This window comes from Ostrea edulis, chromosome 8 (genome assembly GCF_947568905.1).
Source record: "Ostrea edulis chromosome 8, xbOstEdul1.1, whole genome shotgun sequence".
NCBI classification, from domain to species: Eukaryota; Metazoa; Mollusca; class Bivalvia; order Ostreida; family Ostreidae; genus Ostrea; species Ostrea edulis.
Window position 1 is genome coordinate 57106743 of NC_079171.1, and position 15155 is coordinate 57121897.

Genomic DNA, 15155 nt, shown 5'->3' on the forward strand with positions numbered 1-15155 from the left:
TGAAGGGATTAGCTGACCGTTAAAAGGAGTTAATGCCCCTTATGTTTCGCGATTTCTACCTAAAAAAATGACGACTCCTAAAGTATTCGTCGTAGAGAGACGGAACACACTGGTATGGGTTGTGTGACCTTGACCTTGAAAAGTAGGTCAAGGGTCAAAAGTCATCCAGAATGGCGAGAAAATGGCACTTTTTATACTCTCTTTCCCTCTTCAGATAGCATCGAAATATCACATGGATCAGCAAGGAATTCTCGATTGGTCTCGATATCATGCATTACAACTCTAAAACTTTGACCACACTGCGAATGTCGGCGACTCGCATCGAGAACCCTATTATCGCTACTCCTACTAGACCGAAAGTCGTGGAGACGCGAGACCTTCGCCGACGAATTCACAATAAAACACTCCCCCACAGAGAAGTTGACACAGGGAAACCGAGAACCCTGAAGCACAGTTCTCGCCCCGAAAGTCTCTGACGTTGTCATTCGAGCCCACAACTTTTTCATGGATCTAGATAGAGACGCGGGACCACTTGTGCGAAGCCCCGTGACCTCTCTGACCTTCAAAATGAGGTCAAGGTCAATCTTTCCCTCTCATGGAGTTTTCTAGGTTTGACCTTGAAAGTGGGTCAAGGTCAAATGTCAAGGCCACACATCAAGGGGCCAGTCTCCAAGAGGAAGGCAAACCCACACATCACGCCTATCGTCCCAAAGGAAGAACTCCCCAACCCTTCAAGTGATCTGTATGTTAGATCAGCTGTTTACACCATTTTGACCGGTCACATGCCCAACAACAGGATTCTAGCTAAACTGACCTACACATACACATCTGACCTACACCCATTTTCTCCATTTCTTGACTGTCTTGTAAATCAAATATTTCCATTTGCATTCATGAAAAAACATGTACCAGATTCCATTAATGTCTGCCTGCATCAAGATAAAGACTAAGTTAAGTTGGGTTTTTTTTTATGATAATGATGATGCAACTTTACTCGACAATTGAACTCCTTGACATTCCATCCCGACTGTCATTGTAAACAAATAAACACTTACCTGCAGGGTCAGATGGGATGCAGTATTCCTATTCTCCGTTCAGATCCAACACTCAGAAACTTTATCTAATTCACCAGCCGCCATTTTGTTTGGGGTTCTTTTTCACAGCCTAAATCCATATGCATGCCTCCTTGGGTCCGTGAATTAGAACACATAGGGTGAGCAATTACAAACTGTATTTCAAATTCCACAATCCATAACACACATGGTAAAATCCAGTGCACAGACTCCTACCATCTTCTCAACATGAGGCTCATAGTCCCAGCATGCATGAGCAGAGTGTCAGCACTACATGTGTAAACTCTGAAAATGTCACTTCCGGTTTCTTTACACCTCCAAATATCATATCTAACAGGTCTAAAATCATCCCCAAACACCTGCACAAGTCCTATTACACTTTTACCCGATATGTGCCGGCTATCCAACACCCACACCCCTTTTTTTCAAATATTTGACCGGTGTTATCGTGCGAAACCAAGGCCTCAATCTCCAACACTTCAACACTCAAGGCGGCAAATTTGAAATTCTTTTCTATTCAAATCAAATTGTTTAGCATTTGAACACTACTGAAAAACTGTTAGAAGGTGGGAAGCCCTCTAATTGTTCGTGAACAATTAGGATCACTAGTTATTGATATTTTCCTTTTGCGATTAATGAATTTGAAATGCGGAATTAATTAAAAGATTATTTATGCAACCCCAGCCTCGATCTATTCACATGTCCTACTTTTACAGCCTTTCCATTGGAACACATCCCAATCTTGATCAATACAAAGACATAACAATATAAAAATTAATTTCTTTCACACTTATGCATCAAACGATATGAAACTTGAACTCAATCTGTAGTTACTGCACTACAAGTTTCAACGAATTCTCGCAAGCATTATGCAAAAATATCTGGAAAACCAATGGGACACACTGATTGACAGAGAGACGGACAGAGAGGAAACCTAAAATCCACTTTCGTTTTATAAACCGGTAGGGGACTAATAACTGGAATTAGTATTTGAACTTTATATGGTTATTTTCCTTGATTTCTTTAAGTTTTAAAATATTTCATTTCAAGCAGTCTGTTGTGATGTAATGGTGATATGTGATATATAACCTTAGATGTAAATTATGTTCCCTACCTGTTCTGCCTCTAACTCTTCCATTTCAACTAATGATGTTCATGATTGTTCCTCCTAGAAACAAAATTTTACACATCAAGCACATACATGTACATAATGCATTATACAGGTTTTAACACAGTAATGTTACAATGATAAGCAAGAGCCTTGGCTACAATCTCCTAAAACATACAAGATTTAATCAAAAGTTATTTTAGTTTTTGTCTCTGTGTCATATTCTCCACTTTATCTTATATGTTACCTCTCTTAGGAGGACCTCATTTTATTTTGTATGTATATATGTTACCCTACTTAGGAGGACAATATACACTTGCACATATACAATTACAGACCACTTTCTTAATATCATCAACCTATTTTTTCAATGCCATATTTTTCATCTTCCAAAACATACATGCTTATAATATATATGCATACATACATGTATATACATTTTCTACTTTAGGTAGACTTGTCATTAATCCCCAATTGTGTCTTCTGATTGATTTCAAAGAGACTGTTGCAATGTGATGGTGAGGTATAATCTTAGATAAAAATTATGTTCCCTACCTGTTCTGCCTCTAACTCTTCCGTTTCCACAAATGATGTGCAGGATTGTTCCTCCTAGAGACAAAATTTTACAAATCAAACACATACTTGAACATAATGCATACTACAGGTTTTAACACAGTAATGTTGCAATGATATGCAAGAGTTTTGGCTACAATCCCCAAAAACACACAAGATTTAAAGTCCTTTTTGTCTTTGTCTCCATGTCATATTCTCCATTTTATTTTACATGTATATATGTTACCCCTCTTAGGAGGACAATATACATTTGTACACACACATGTACACACATGCTGTTTGTGCCCTTCGTACTTTCAACATTGTCACTTTTTCTTAACCAATATTTTTTTTTTAATTTATCAACATTTTATTTGTGAATTCCATTTCAATCATCTACCAAAACATATCCAAGCATCTGCATTTTCCATTTTTGGAGGTCCGGCTATGTACATGTGTGTTTGTTATCTATTATAAAACGGGTTTTTTAAAAAATTAATTTTTCTGCAAGTACATGCATACTTTAGACAAGATTGTATATAAAACACACACTAGGAAAACATAAAGTCAGCAATCACAACCTGAACACGGAACAAGAAATCAGTGGAATGTATACCTGCATACTGCATGTTTAATACCATTTATGCAGATTCAAGGTAGTTCTACCCTTATGCGACTTATCAATATTAATGGTTGAAAGTGGAAACACTGTATTAATTTCCACTCGGTATAGTTTGATTTTATTAATAACCAAAGCAAATGTATGTGTAGCCACCTTTTTTAAGATGTCAAACATATAAGAACAGAAGTATAGGTCAACATAAAAAAACCCACACATTTTCGTAAAGCAGAGTAATAAAACATGAGAAAAATGTGTTAAAATGACAATTTTTTAATGTCAACAGTTTAGAAAAACAGTTTATTTATAAATATTTGACCTATTGAGTGCCCCTACCACCCCTAAAAAAAAACCAGGGCCTTTTTTCAACTCTCAAAAATTAAGCCCCCCCCCCCTTTGAAATACAGTACTACTCACCTTTCTGATAACAGAGTTTTTGTTTTTAATCTTTCTAGCAATCTCTTGGTTCCGCACTGAATTTCATAATACATGATATCTCTAGTTCACCAATACCGGTATCTTAGGAGTAGTGATAGTTTCCATTTACAATGCATTTCAAAGCCCCCCCCCCCTCCAATGTTGTTAAAAAGAATGCTACAACTTTACTTATTTTTCGAGGCACGTGTCCAACTACTGCACCGTCCTTTACAACAGCAATCGCATATTTATGCATAGGATTGTTTTATTTCTATTTTTTAAGAGTTTCTCCCTGGAATGGATCCCAGATTATAGATATCTCTGTAAACATGAAATCTCCTAAACTATATTCATACTCGGCCATAGTTGTGCTGCGAAAGTGAAACCGAAAGTTTAGTTAATCGTACGTGGTATTAGTCTATGACAAACGGTTTCAAGTGAAATTGAAAGTAATAGCTACTACTGTATAATTTAATGTAGACAAGAATGGATTAATTATTAGTGTTAGAAGAAATGAAATAAAATGTATGTGTATATTTAATGGGAATATTTCAGCATAGAGTACTAAATAACCACCACCACCCCCCCCTCCAATTTTCTAAGCACCCGGGGTGTTCAATAGGACGAATATGGTATGTATAAACTGTTAGTTGATATTAGGGGAATCTTTTTATAATAGACACACAGTAGAGGAATTCCAGCATAGGAGTTATCGCCCTTTACCAACTGGGCTATCAGGCCATCGGTGAGCAGCCCGATTGACTGCTGCTGGATATTGTACATGTGTTTTCTATCCTGAAGCCTTCACAAGGACAAAAAATAAAAACAAACAACTTGTTGGATAAAAACCAATCACAAATTATGGAAGATCTTTTTTTAAACATTTTTATCTACTCCTACAGTTTTTATTCAAATGTTGCTGAAATCTTTCTACTTTCCTTTACTATGTTTATCCAACATAATATGTAAACAATAATAAGCTTCAAGAAATAGTATAGCAAATAAGAAATGAAATGTGCCTTTTTTTTTTTAAAAAATGAATCCATTTAATTCATGAAAAGAAAATCTTTAAAAACAGATATAATTTCTTTGAATTTTAATTATAACAAGAAAAAATTAAAACAGTTCATCATTTCATATGATTGTGATAGCATCAGTTATCTGATCAAATATTTCAAAGATTGCACATGGAATTTTTTAAAGGCAGATTTTGAACAGTCATGGATACAATGATTTTGGGATGGTTACATGCACATATCTATACCTCAGGATGTTCCTAATGTAATTTGAGATGGTAATTCATATTTCTTCTGCAATTTGTTTCAAATCGACAGTATATGATTAATCAAAATGTAAATGATCACAGGTCGACCCTTACAGTATATGACAAGTCATTTTACCATGTTTACAAGGAAGTTAAAAGGCACACAAAAAACCCATCGTGACATCGTTTCAAATATTTGAAAACCTTTCTAGTTCAACAGGGATTTCAAGTAGATAAAATAAACAAATCAGTGGATCATTAAACCCTTAGAACTCTAGTCTAATTAAGCCTACATCTCCATTGGATTTAGAGTGCATTTTAATGCAACCCATATTTCTACACTTCTTTCTAAATCTAGGTAATTTATTATAACAATACGAAATAGTTCATGATATCCATAATATAATCAATAGATAGATTATTATAGGTCATGTTTTGATTGGATTTTGTATCACTCTAGAATAAATATATAATTTATTATATCATTCACTAAAAACCCATGCATGTAACCAGTGTTAAAATTAATCAGAATGGTATATTTTAATCATTTACTATCTATTATCAATTATAGGAACTCAATATGCTTACCATTGTATTTTGAAATGTGTCCAACAGAAAAGCCACTTTTGTACAGATCAGTCTTAACCCAATCGACACTTTCCTCCTCTAAAACAATAAAAAATGTGTACATGCATTCATTTTGGATGCAGAAAAAAAGTCATAAATTCTTATTACACGATTTGTTTTATTTCATAAATCTCTAAGAGCAATAATTACTCCTACTCCTTGAAGATTAATTGTATATTGTTTAATGCCCCTCTCAATAATTTTTCACTCATATGGTGACATGCATCACCATTGCCGGTAACGGGCTGCAGTATTAAAGGCCTATGCTTGGTGCTTACGGCCTTTAAGCTTTAACGTGCCACACCTGCTGTGAAACCTCTGTTTTTGCGGACTTGTCTGAAGGACCCATTTAGTCAACTCTCACGACAAGCAAGGGGTAATGAGGACCTATTCTAACCCGGTTTTCCACAGGAGTTATTAAAAAGATGACAGATGTCATGTAATTGGCACGTTTGGCAAGAGATACATCAATTTTTATGTCCCAGAATTAAACAATTTTTCCACAGCTATATCACAGAAGAAATGATCAAGAACTAATTATTTCAGTAGAAAGTCATAGAAAAGCATATGCAGTCACAGGAACCATATAGGCGATTCAATATTGAATCAGTGGGACAAGATATTTTTAAAACGTGGATAAATTAGTATTATGTGGTAATGACACATTTAGCTAAGATTCCTAAAACATGAAAATGAAAAACGTAAAAAGGGACAAAATAAATTGGTGAGAAATACATGTAGTTATATCTTTCGAATTTCCTCCATTGTTTACGATAGTGCAATATCTTTGAAAGAGGCGCCTATGACAGGAACCAGTCATTTTGTCTGTAGTAATAATAGTAGGGAACATAATGGGGTGGTATACTATAGACCCTACTATTATTATTGCAGACAAAACTATCGGTTCCTGAGGTGCAATACGTACACAATCAAAATAAGGACAATGCACATTGCATTGAAAACTGCACGGCGTCTCCTGCATTGTGTCGCTAAGTGTAGGGCATAATGACGACACATTTTCGGGATTCTCTATATCCTAGAAAATCTTTATATCAATGCTAAAACATAGTAAACGACAAATATTGTCCTAGTCGTGTGTCATGGCTTGACGAGACTCGGAGACGGTAGACCCCTCTTTCGCTGCCCACTGAAGAAAACAAACGCGGCCCGGTTACTCGTACTCGTGGGGGGAATTGTAATAGCCTAAAACCTAACAGTATATAATTAGCGAGAAATGTGCCTTGAAATCATTTTTGAAACCAAAATAAGAAAAAATTACTTACACGTGACAACATCTTCACAGACGCTGGATCCTTTCCGGGTGTCTCCGAAGGTTCCCGAAGTTCATTTCCGTAACATGACAGCAAAACAGAACGCAACAAAAAAAATCACGGTGTTGGAAAATTCAATTTTTTTCAATACCATCTTTAAAAATATTAATGTAAATAATCTGACACCTAGTGGTTCAGAATAAGGGAAAAATCAAACGAAATTTAAATATATTTCCGCTTTCGTTTTTGATGCCCATTTGAAAAATATCTACACAAGTCGTGAAACGTATATTGCCAAAATAGTACACGCTAGTTTTTAACAACTCTAGAATTTACACTTTTATGAATAAAATGAAATCTTTTTGCCCGAAATGTAAAGTTTAGATTCTAAATTTAAGGAAAGAAAACACATTTTACTCAAAAATTAAGTACATAATTTCATTTTACAAGTAGAAAATTGGGTAGACTTAAAAACGTCAACCTAATATATATATATATATATATATATATATATATATATATATATATATATATAATGATACACTGTATTCATGAAAGTTTTGCCAATAAGAAATCTTTGCTAAGTCAATATTCATTCGGAACATTAAAATATATATATTTTTTATTTACTTGAAAAGTAAATAAAAACAACCTTTAATGTATTCATAGGTAATCATTTAGATGCCTATTTGACGTTGCTCAAAGTTTAAGATAAATTAATTGATCAAATTGAATCTCTACTATGCAGGACACGTTTATGTAAGTTATGGGTTTTCAAATTCAGCAATCTCTCGTGAAAATCAACATCGAATGTGTATCTGTAATGTCAGTATTTTCTCTGAGCGCAGCATTGTTTTCTGAATTTGAAATTTTCAGATAACTACTCAGCAATATTATCATCCCTATAACGCCACTCTGTCACAATGAAGCTTTTATGGTTAGCCAAACGTCTTAGTAAGTTAAAGTTCAAAAACATAGACAGGACTAGAACATATCCCATTCGGTATGGAAGTCAGATGATCCAGTCATTAAATAACTACACAGGCTACTTAAGACTTACCAGAAATGTACCTCAAGGTACTTTACGCTATATGACGTCCAATTCAAAGGTGCATCACAACGTATAGATTTATAGTTGTGTCGCTGAGAAAATGTCACAATCTTTAAACGATATTTGCTACAACTATATACGATATTTGATAGTGCGTTCATTAAAATGGCAGATCTTGTCAACAGTTGATGCTGCTGAGGAGAAATAAGTCGTGTAACGTCTACACGAAGAACATTATTAAAATATGAGGAAGTAAGTAGCGTATAATTGATGTGAAATTTTAATTGACAGGTCCGAAATCTTCCATACTAGTCTGAATTTCGCTGCTGTCATAGGCGAGAAACGACTCCGTGACCTGGACCGGTAAATGTCCTAGTAAAAATAAACAAGTGAAATCGAGAGAACGATGACGTATATCTTTGTTATTTTAAGAACCGGTGACTTGAAATCTGGCATGCAAGTAGTTAAAACATTAATCTGTGCAAGGAAAACAACAAATTACGCATAGCTTACCTAGTTTAATATTTTTTAGGCATTTGAAGCGAGTGGTTAGTTTTTTATCTGTGTCAGAGTTAGACCCCTTTCTATATTTATGGTATCACAGAGTTCGGGCCCAAACACGGGCTTAGCCCCTGTGAACTATACTACTAAATAATTGCTTTTGTACCTCTTTCAGGGTAGCTTATACTTTCGAGTTTGTATTTATTTTACATTGAAAATGTACTTCATGTTGAATGTCATGCTAGTAAAATCTTTAACTCAATTTACATGAAAAGTAGCGGCCTTTAGTGAAATGACAACATGCGGCATTTAGAAGATATTTCACAATATGCATCTCGTAGAATTAAAAGTGACACAGGTTTGCAGTAAAATTAATGTAAAAAATATATTATAGGGTTGTACACGTGTTATTGAATGTATCATGCTGCATTCATATCTCAGGAATCATAAATTATCCTAACTTTCTTTTGAATTAGTTCCGATATAATAAAATGTCTTCCCGATCCCTCTTCCTATTATTAATTTGTAAATATCATTGCAAATGCCAGTAATTTAAATCGATAACAGATCAGATACTATTTCTGGTTTTGAAGGCCCGCAGCTAATATTACATACACCTCTGTAATCATCTCAATTCGGAGTTGCCATTCGATAGTTGTACTTACTAGTGGCTAATGGCTAGTGATATTGATATGGAAATCAAGTATCATTACTTGTGTAAAGGTATCAGGGGCAGATCCAGGAATTTGTTAAGGGAGGGGGTTCTATCATTGATTTTTGCTTTCAAAGGAGAGTTTCACTCTCAAATGCATTACCTTTTACCATTTTAAGAAATATTTTCTAATGAAAGACAGGGGGTTCCAACCCTCTGAACCTAAGGAATATTTAATGAGGGGGCCAAAATCTACAATAGAGGTAAAGGAAAATAATACAGTAGGCCTATCATGTCTCCTTAGAAGAATCCTATACTGTCAGCAGGTCTGCTTAAACAACTCCTGACTCATCCCTGCGTGATCACCTTTGACATGCATGGCTGTTAGTTCATGTTTGAATTGTTGTCTGTCATGTTTTATTAGGTACCCCAAGGCTTGATATATCTGCTAAATTCCAGTACGTCTATTGGTCAACAAGTGCTTCAGATGTCAAACTGAATGTGGTTGTACCGGTTATCTCAAGTGCTCTGTCCGACGATAAAACATTTGAATGGGTAAGACCAGCGCACACCACCAGCATCATCGACACAGTAGTAAAACAGCTCGACGACGTCAAATATAAGTACAGAATCATCAGCACTATATCTGTTACTAATCAGAATTGTTTTGGAAATTACACTTTGCGATACGATGAACATGATATCGTAACCATCACTATCAATGATAAAGGTATGTGTTTCATTGTTACTGTGGAAAACACGTTTCTTTTATATAGCATGCTGTGTATTTAAGGTTGATTGATCCTCGTGTGATGTCATAGGTTTTTGCAAAAATCTTAATAAATTAAACTGTTCACATGATAGATATATATCTTTCTGAAGAATTGTATTCACTGGATATAATGCGAGGTGAAGATAACGAACAGTGATCAATCTCATAATAAAGAATTATGATACTGAATTTTTTTCTCTCTATTTTCCATAGATGATCAATTATGTATGACTTTAAAATTATTGTCAAGGGCAATAACTCCTATGCTGGAATTTCCTCCACTAGATGTCTATTACACATTGGTTTCCCTTATATCCACAATTAATTTATACATAATCAAAATTAGCAGGGTTTTTTTAACTGTTGATATCTAAATTTTGTCATTTGAACAAGTTTTTATCTATTTTTATTATTCTGTTTAACGAAAATGTGTGAATTTCTGATGTTGATGTATACTTCTGTTTTTGTATGTCTGACATCGTTAAAAGGGTGACAACATATATATTGTCTTTAGTTATTATGTAAATCAAACTATACTGAATGGAAATTAATAAAATGTTTCCACTTTTAACCATTAGTATTGATAAGTCACATGAAGATGGAATTACCTTAAGTTTGGCAGCAGAATTTCTGTTTATGCATACCAGTCATCAGAAAACTATTGATTGGATTTTCGATTTTCAAACATACGCTAACTTATTCTAATCAGTGTTGATTTTTTCAGCTTCTCCATCGTCAAACTCCCTTATTTATTTAGCAATATCCCATTATCATCTGCATATCATGTTTATGTCTGCAAATTGATTTGATATACAAAAGCTTGTTCTGCGTATGATCAGCTTTGAAATCGAGATATCCTATTGACAAACAAGGTGTGTTAAAAATGTTTCAACAGTCCTATTTAGTAGTTGCGGAAAGATAACACCCTACTTCTGCTTCATGCTTACATATTTTAACTCTAAAAATAACTATCTCACAATTGAAAGATATGACCTAATTGATTTGCCCCTGAAATCAATGGTAAAAATATATATTTAAGAGATTGAAACAAAGACATGAATTCTTGACAGGATGTTTTACGTAAAATGATCCTAAAATGTAACTGGTAGATCAGCATACTGAAAACATAGTTTACCATGCAAATGGATTTCCTTCCATACATGTATTTGACAATGGGCACACACTCTTAATATTGATTGATTGATTGATGTTTTCCGCCACACTCAACAATTTTTCAGTTATCTGGTGGCGCCCATTTTTTATTGGTGGAAAAGAGAACCCAGATACAATGTACCTGGGAAGAGACCACCGACCTTCCAAAAGTAAATTGGGAAACTTTCTCGCTTACCGGCGCGAGCTGGATTCGAACCAGCGCCGAGAGAGGTGAGAGGCCGTGTTATTTTGAAGGCGATGCTCTAACAACCCGGTCATGGAGGCAAGGCCCCCTTAATATTGAATGTAGATTGAATCTAAATGATATACCTTATTTGATAAAGCTGTATTTGGTATTTTCAGGAGATACAGTATGTTCATTTCCTTGAGAAAATCATCGTATTGTACCTGGTACATGCAATAGTATTTTATCAACCTTTGATATGTTCCAACCAACTAGAACTATTAATTGTCCTATGGATCTTATGGATCAGAATCAATTTTGCCTACTCCTCTTTAACACCTTACTCCACATCTGCTATGTTCAGAGGTCTGCGAATTTCCTTACTCTTAATTCGGTACTTATGTAGCAATATTCCATTATCACCTGCATATGGTGTTTATCTATCTAAACTGATTCGATATGCAAGAGCTTGTTCTGGGTATAGTCAGTTTTTAAATCGAGGTAAACTACTGACAAACAAGTTAATGGTACAGGAGTTTCAACAGTCTCGATTGAAGTAACCAGTTCGCAAATTCCATGGTCGTTATAACGATCTAGTTCGTCAATACAAGCTCACATTGGGTCAAATGCTGTCTGACGTGTTTCATACCGATTGTTAAGCCGTTCTTGGCACACTGATTTTGACTGCGTATAACTCCGTTTACATGATCAGGATATAGAGCTCACGGCGGTGTGACCAGTCAACAGCGGATGCTTACCCCTCCTAGACACCTGATTCCACCTCTGGTGTGTTCAGGGTCCGTGTTTTCCCAACAATCTATTTTGTATTGCTTATAGGAATTATGAGATTATCACTGTTCGTTATATTCACCTTGCATTCGTAGGATACATGCCATAGATCACGATTCGTTATCTTCACATTTCTATTTTTGTTAAGACTTTTTCAACTGATTTTTATAAGTCATAAATGTGCACCATTTTCCACTGTAATCCCCTTTGTAGAAATAAATGAACACCAAGAGTAACATAGCAAATACGAATCGCAATTTTACTAATTTGCATCTTTATTCAGATTCGCAGCATGTCATTTTAATGCTATCATTTTCATTTCTAGATATGTCTAGAAATGATAATGACAACATTAAAATGGCAAAATACAAATCTGAAAAAAGACCGACCTCGCAAGGTATCGAGTTACCAATGCCCTTTTGTTTGTCGTACAAGGTGACTAGATTGGGTGGGTTGTTTTCCGGACGAGATCGCAAAAACTGAGTTTCTGTGTCACAGACCGTAAGCGCCGAGCACAAACCTAGATTTTCCAAACCTTCACTGGCAATGATGATGTCTCAATATGAGTGAATTTTTTTTCGGATGGAACGTTAAACAATATACTATCATACCAATGGATTTCAACTGATATAGACATACCTATGGCACTATCAACCTAACCTGGATATCACATTTCAAGGGGGGGGGGGCTGAAGTGCTGTGAAATTGGTTATTTGCGCAGGGTTATCAGTACGTGTTTTTCCACGTTCACGGATAACTGAATTTGATATATATTTTATCAAATGTGTGTAACTTAACGCGTGGGATTTACGCTCTTATTTCGTGAGCGTTTTCACAGTCATCCAAAGAAAGAAGGCTTTAGCTGTGTAGAAGTTGCCAATATAGCAGACCCCGGAGAAAGACTTTTAATCACGGGCTTTTAAACCCAAACTCACATCAGGAACACTGATATCGGTTAGGAAGTTGTTACAGAATCAACTACTCCTGTGAAAATCAACATACAGAATAATGCATTTCATATTTGGTTTTATACCATACTGTTTTATTTGTAGAAAGTTCATTTACTGTTGTGATATATCAGATTTGATTCATGAAACTAATAAAAAGTTGAAAGGTGAAGAGAACGACCAGTGATCAATCTCTTTACTCCTATGAGCAATACAAAATAGACAGTTGGGCAAATAAGGACCCCTGGACACACCAGGGATGGGATCAGGTGCCTAGGAGGAGTAAGCATCCCCTGTCGACCGGTCACATCCGCTGTGAACCCTATATCCTGATCAGGTAAACGGAGTTATCCGTAGTCAAAATCAGTGTGCCAAGAACGACCTATCAATCGGTACGAAACACGTCATACAGCATTTGACCCAATGCGAGGTTGTATTGACGTGACGAACTAGATTGTTATAACGACCATAGCATTTGGAAAATGTTGACTTCAATCGAGATTGTTGAAACCCCTGTACCATCAAATTGTTTGTCAGTAGTAATGTGATTTAACTTGTAGACGTTTCCAAGTTCCCATCTCCTTGTTCTATTTCTGAAATAAAATACATGGAATGTGTAACAAGTACAAGAGGAGATCAAATCTACATAAACTGTTTAGTTTATGTACGTTAGTGACAATTTTATATAAACATATTCACAGTTCATTAACTTCAAGTTTTACAAGGAAGTTCAGTGTTAAAAAAAGATATATGTATGTTTCAAGTTTTCTTAACTGAAAACTACTTGATGATAAACTTCACTTTCTCCATCGTCAACTCAATATATCTGTATTGCGATGTTCCACAATGATTATGGTATTCATGTCTCTTAACTGATTTCATGCACAATAACATAGTTGTCGGTTACCCAATTTTTAAATCCAAGCAAGTGAAGTCATGATACAGGGGGTTTCAGCCGTATCAGTTAATGTCGGCATTCGCAATCTCCATGGTCGCTATGATGATATTACTTGCTCCGTTTACCTGAACAAGACACATGGCTCACGACGGATGTGTCTGGTCGACACTTACTCCTACTAGTCACATGACCCCACCTCTGTTATTTTCTATCCTTTATATGAATTGATATTGGTCACTGTTCGTTATTGTTACCTTTCATTGCAAATATAGATTGTACCTTATTTCACGTATGATGTGTCGAGAAGCCCGCATTGGTTTTTCTATTGATTTCGTATTTTCATAAAATATATGATTGATCACAGTTCGTTATCCGCACTTGCTCATTGAAAAATACGATATAAGTTTTCGTGATCGAATTATGACACTCAATGTACCTTCGTTTTCTATTTAGAAAAAAAAAGCTAAAAAAAAAATAACAATGTTTACATATGTCATCTGTAGATTTCCGTGATCCGTCCTCGAAAACAGATTACAGATTACAGAGTATTGTGATTGGTGTCTCGGTAGCTCTCTTCATCATCATTGTGGTAGGAACTGTTGCAGTGATGGCTTGCGTTCGGAGAAAGAAGTCAAACCAACAGCAACCACAACAGGATAGAATTTCGGCCATCAGTAAGTGATTACTGGACATATCAAAAAAATAATTATGAAACACAAGTAGACTGAAGTTATCGACACAATGATTATTGTTACAATACGTTTTGACTGTTTCAATATTAAACATGACTATCATAGTATAGATCGAATTCATTTTAGCACACATAATGTCATGGCATAATTGATAGCAGACCCATGTGGAATTTATTTACATATTTCTTGTGTATGGTATCTACATGGACTACATTTTTTGTCTTCATTAGTCACAATCGACGACAGTTCACAGCCTGATCAGGTGGTAGTAACAGATAACGACAGGCCTCAGCCTGATCAAGTACAGTACGCCGTTGTTGACAGAAATACTTTGATGAGGAACAGAAACCAAACTGACAAAGGGACAGATGGTGCCACCAAGAATAAAAACGGTGAACATTTTTTCTCATCTGATTTGTGTCAAAGTCTATTCTTTTGGTTTTAAAGAAATCTTAAATTTATCTTCACCTTTCTTTTAAAGTAATACACACCATTGCCAATATTGTTGAAAACGAAGCTTAAGCATGATCGGAAAAAAATGGTTTGATATTGGACGTTTGCTCTAACCATCATTTGAACCCCAAAA

General features: G+C 35.3%; 1 protein-coding gene and 1 long non-coding RNA gene across 2 annotated transcripts in view; one reads left to right on the top strand and one right to left on the bottom strand.

Moving 5' to 3' along the window:
- The window catches only part of LOC125648803 (uncharacterized), a 33718-nt gene that overhangs the window by 13359 nt on the left and 5204 nt on the right, over nucleotides 1–15155 (top strand). Inside the window, exons 3-5 of the mRNA XM_056146549.1 lie at nucleotides 9560–9865; nucleotides 14381–14551; nucleotides 14800–14961. Of these exons, the coding sequence (XP_056002524.1) occupies nucleotides 9560–9865; nucleotides 14381–14551; nucleotides 14800–14961 (639 nt within the window). The remainder of the gene's footprint in view (nucleotides 1–9559; nucleotides 9866–14380; nucleotides 14552–14799; nucleotides 14962–15155) is intronic.
- LOC125676909 (uncharacterized) lies at nucleotides 2112–6755 on the bottom strand. The gene is made up of 4 exons (XR_008797719.1): nucleotides 6586–6755; nucleotides 5622–5699; nucleotides 2737–2790; nucleotides 2112–2241 (listed from the first exon to the last, which is right to left on the bottom strand). It is a non-coding gene; the product is annotated as an uncharacterized LOC125676909 (long non-coding RNA).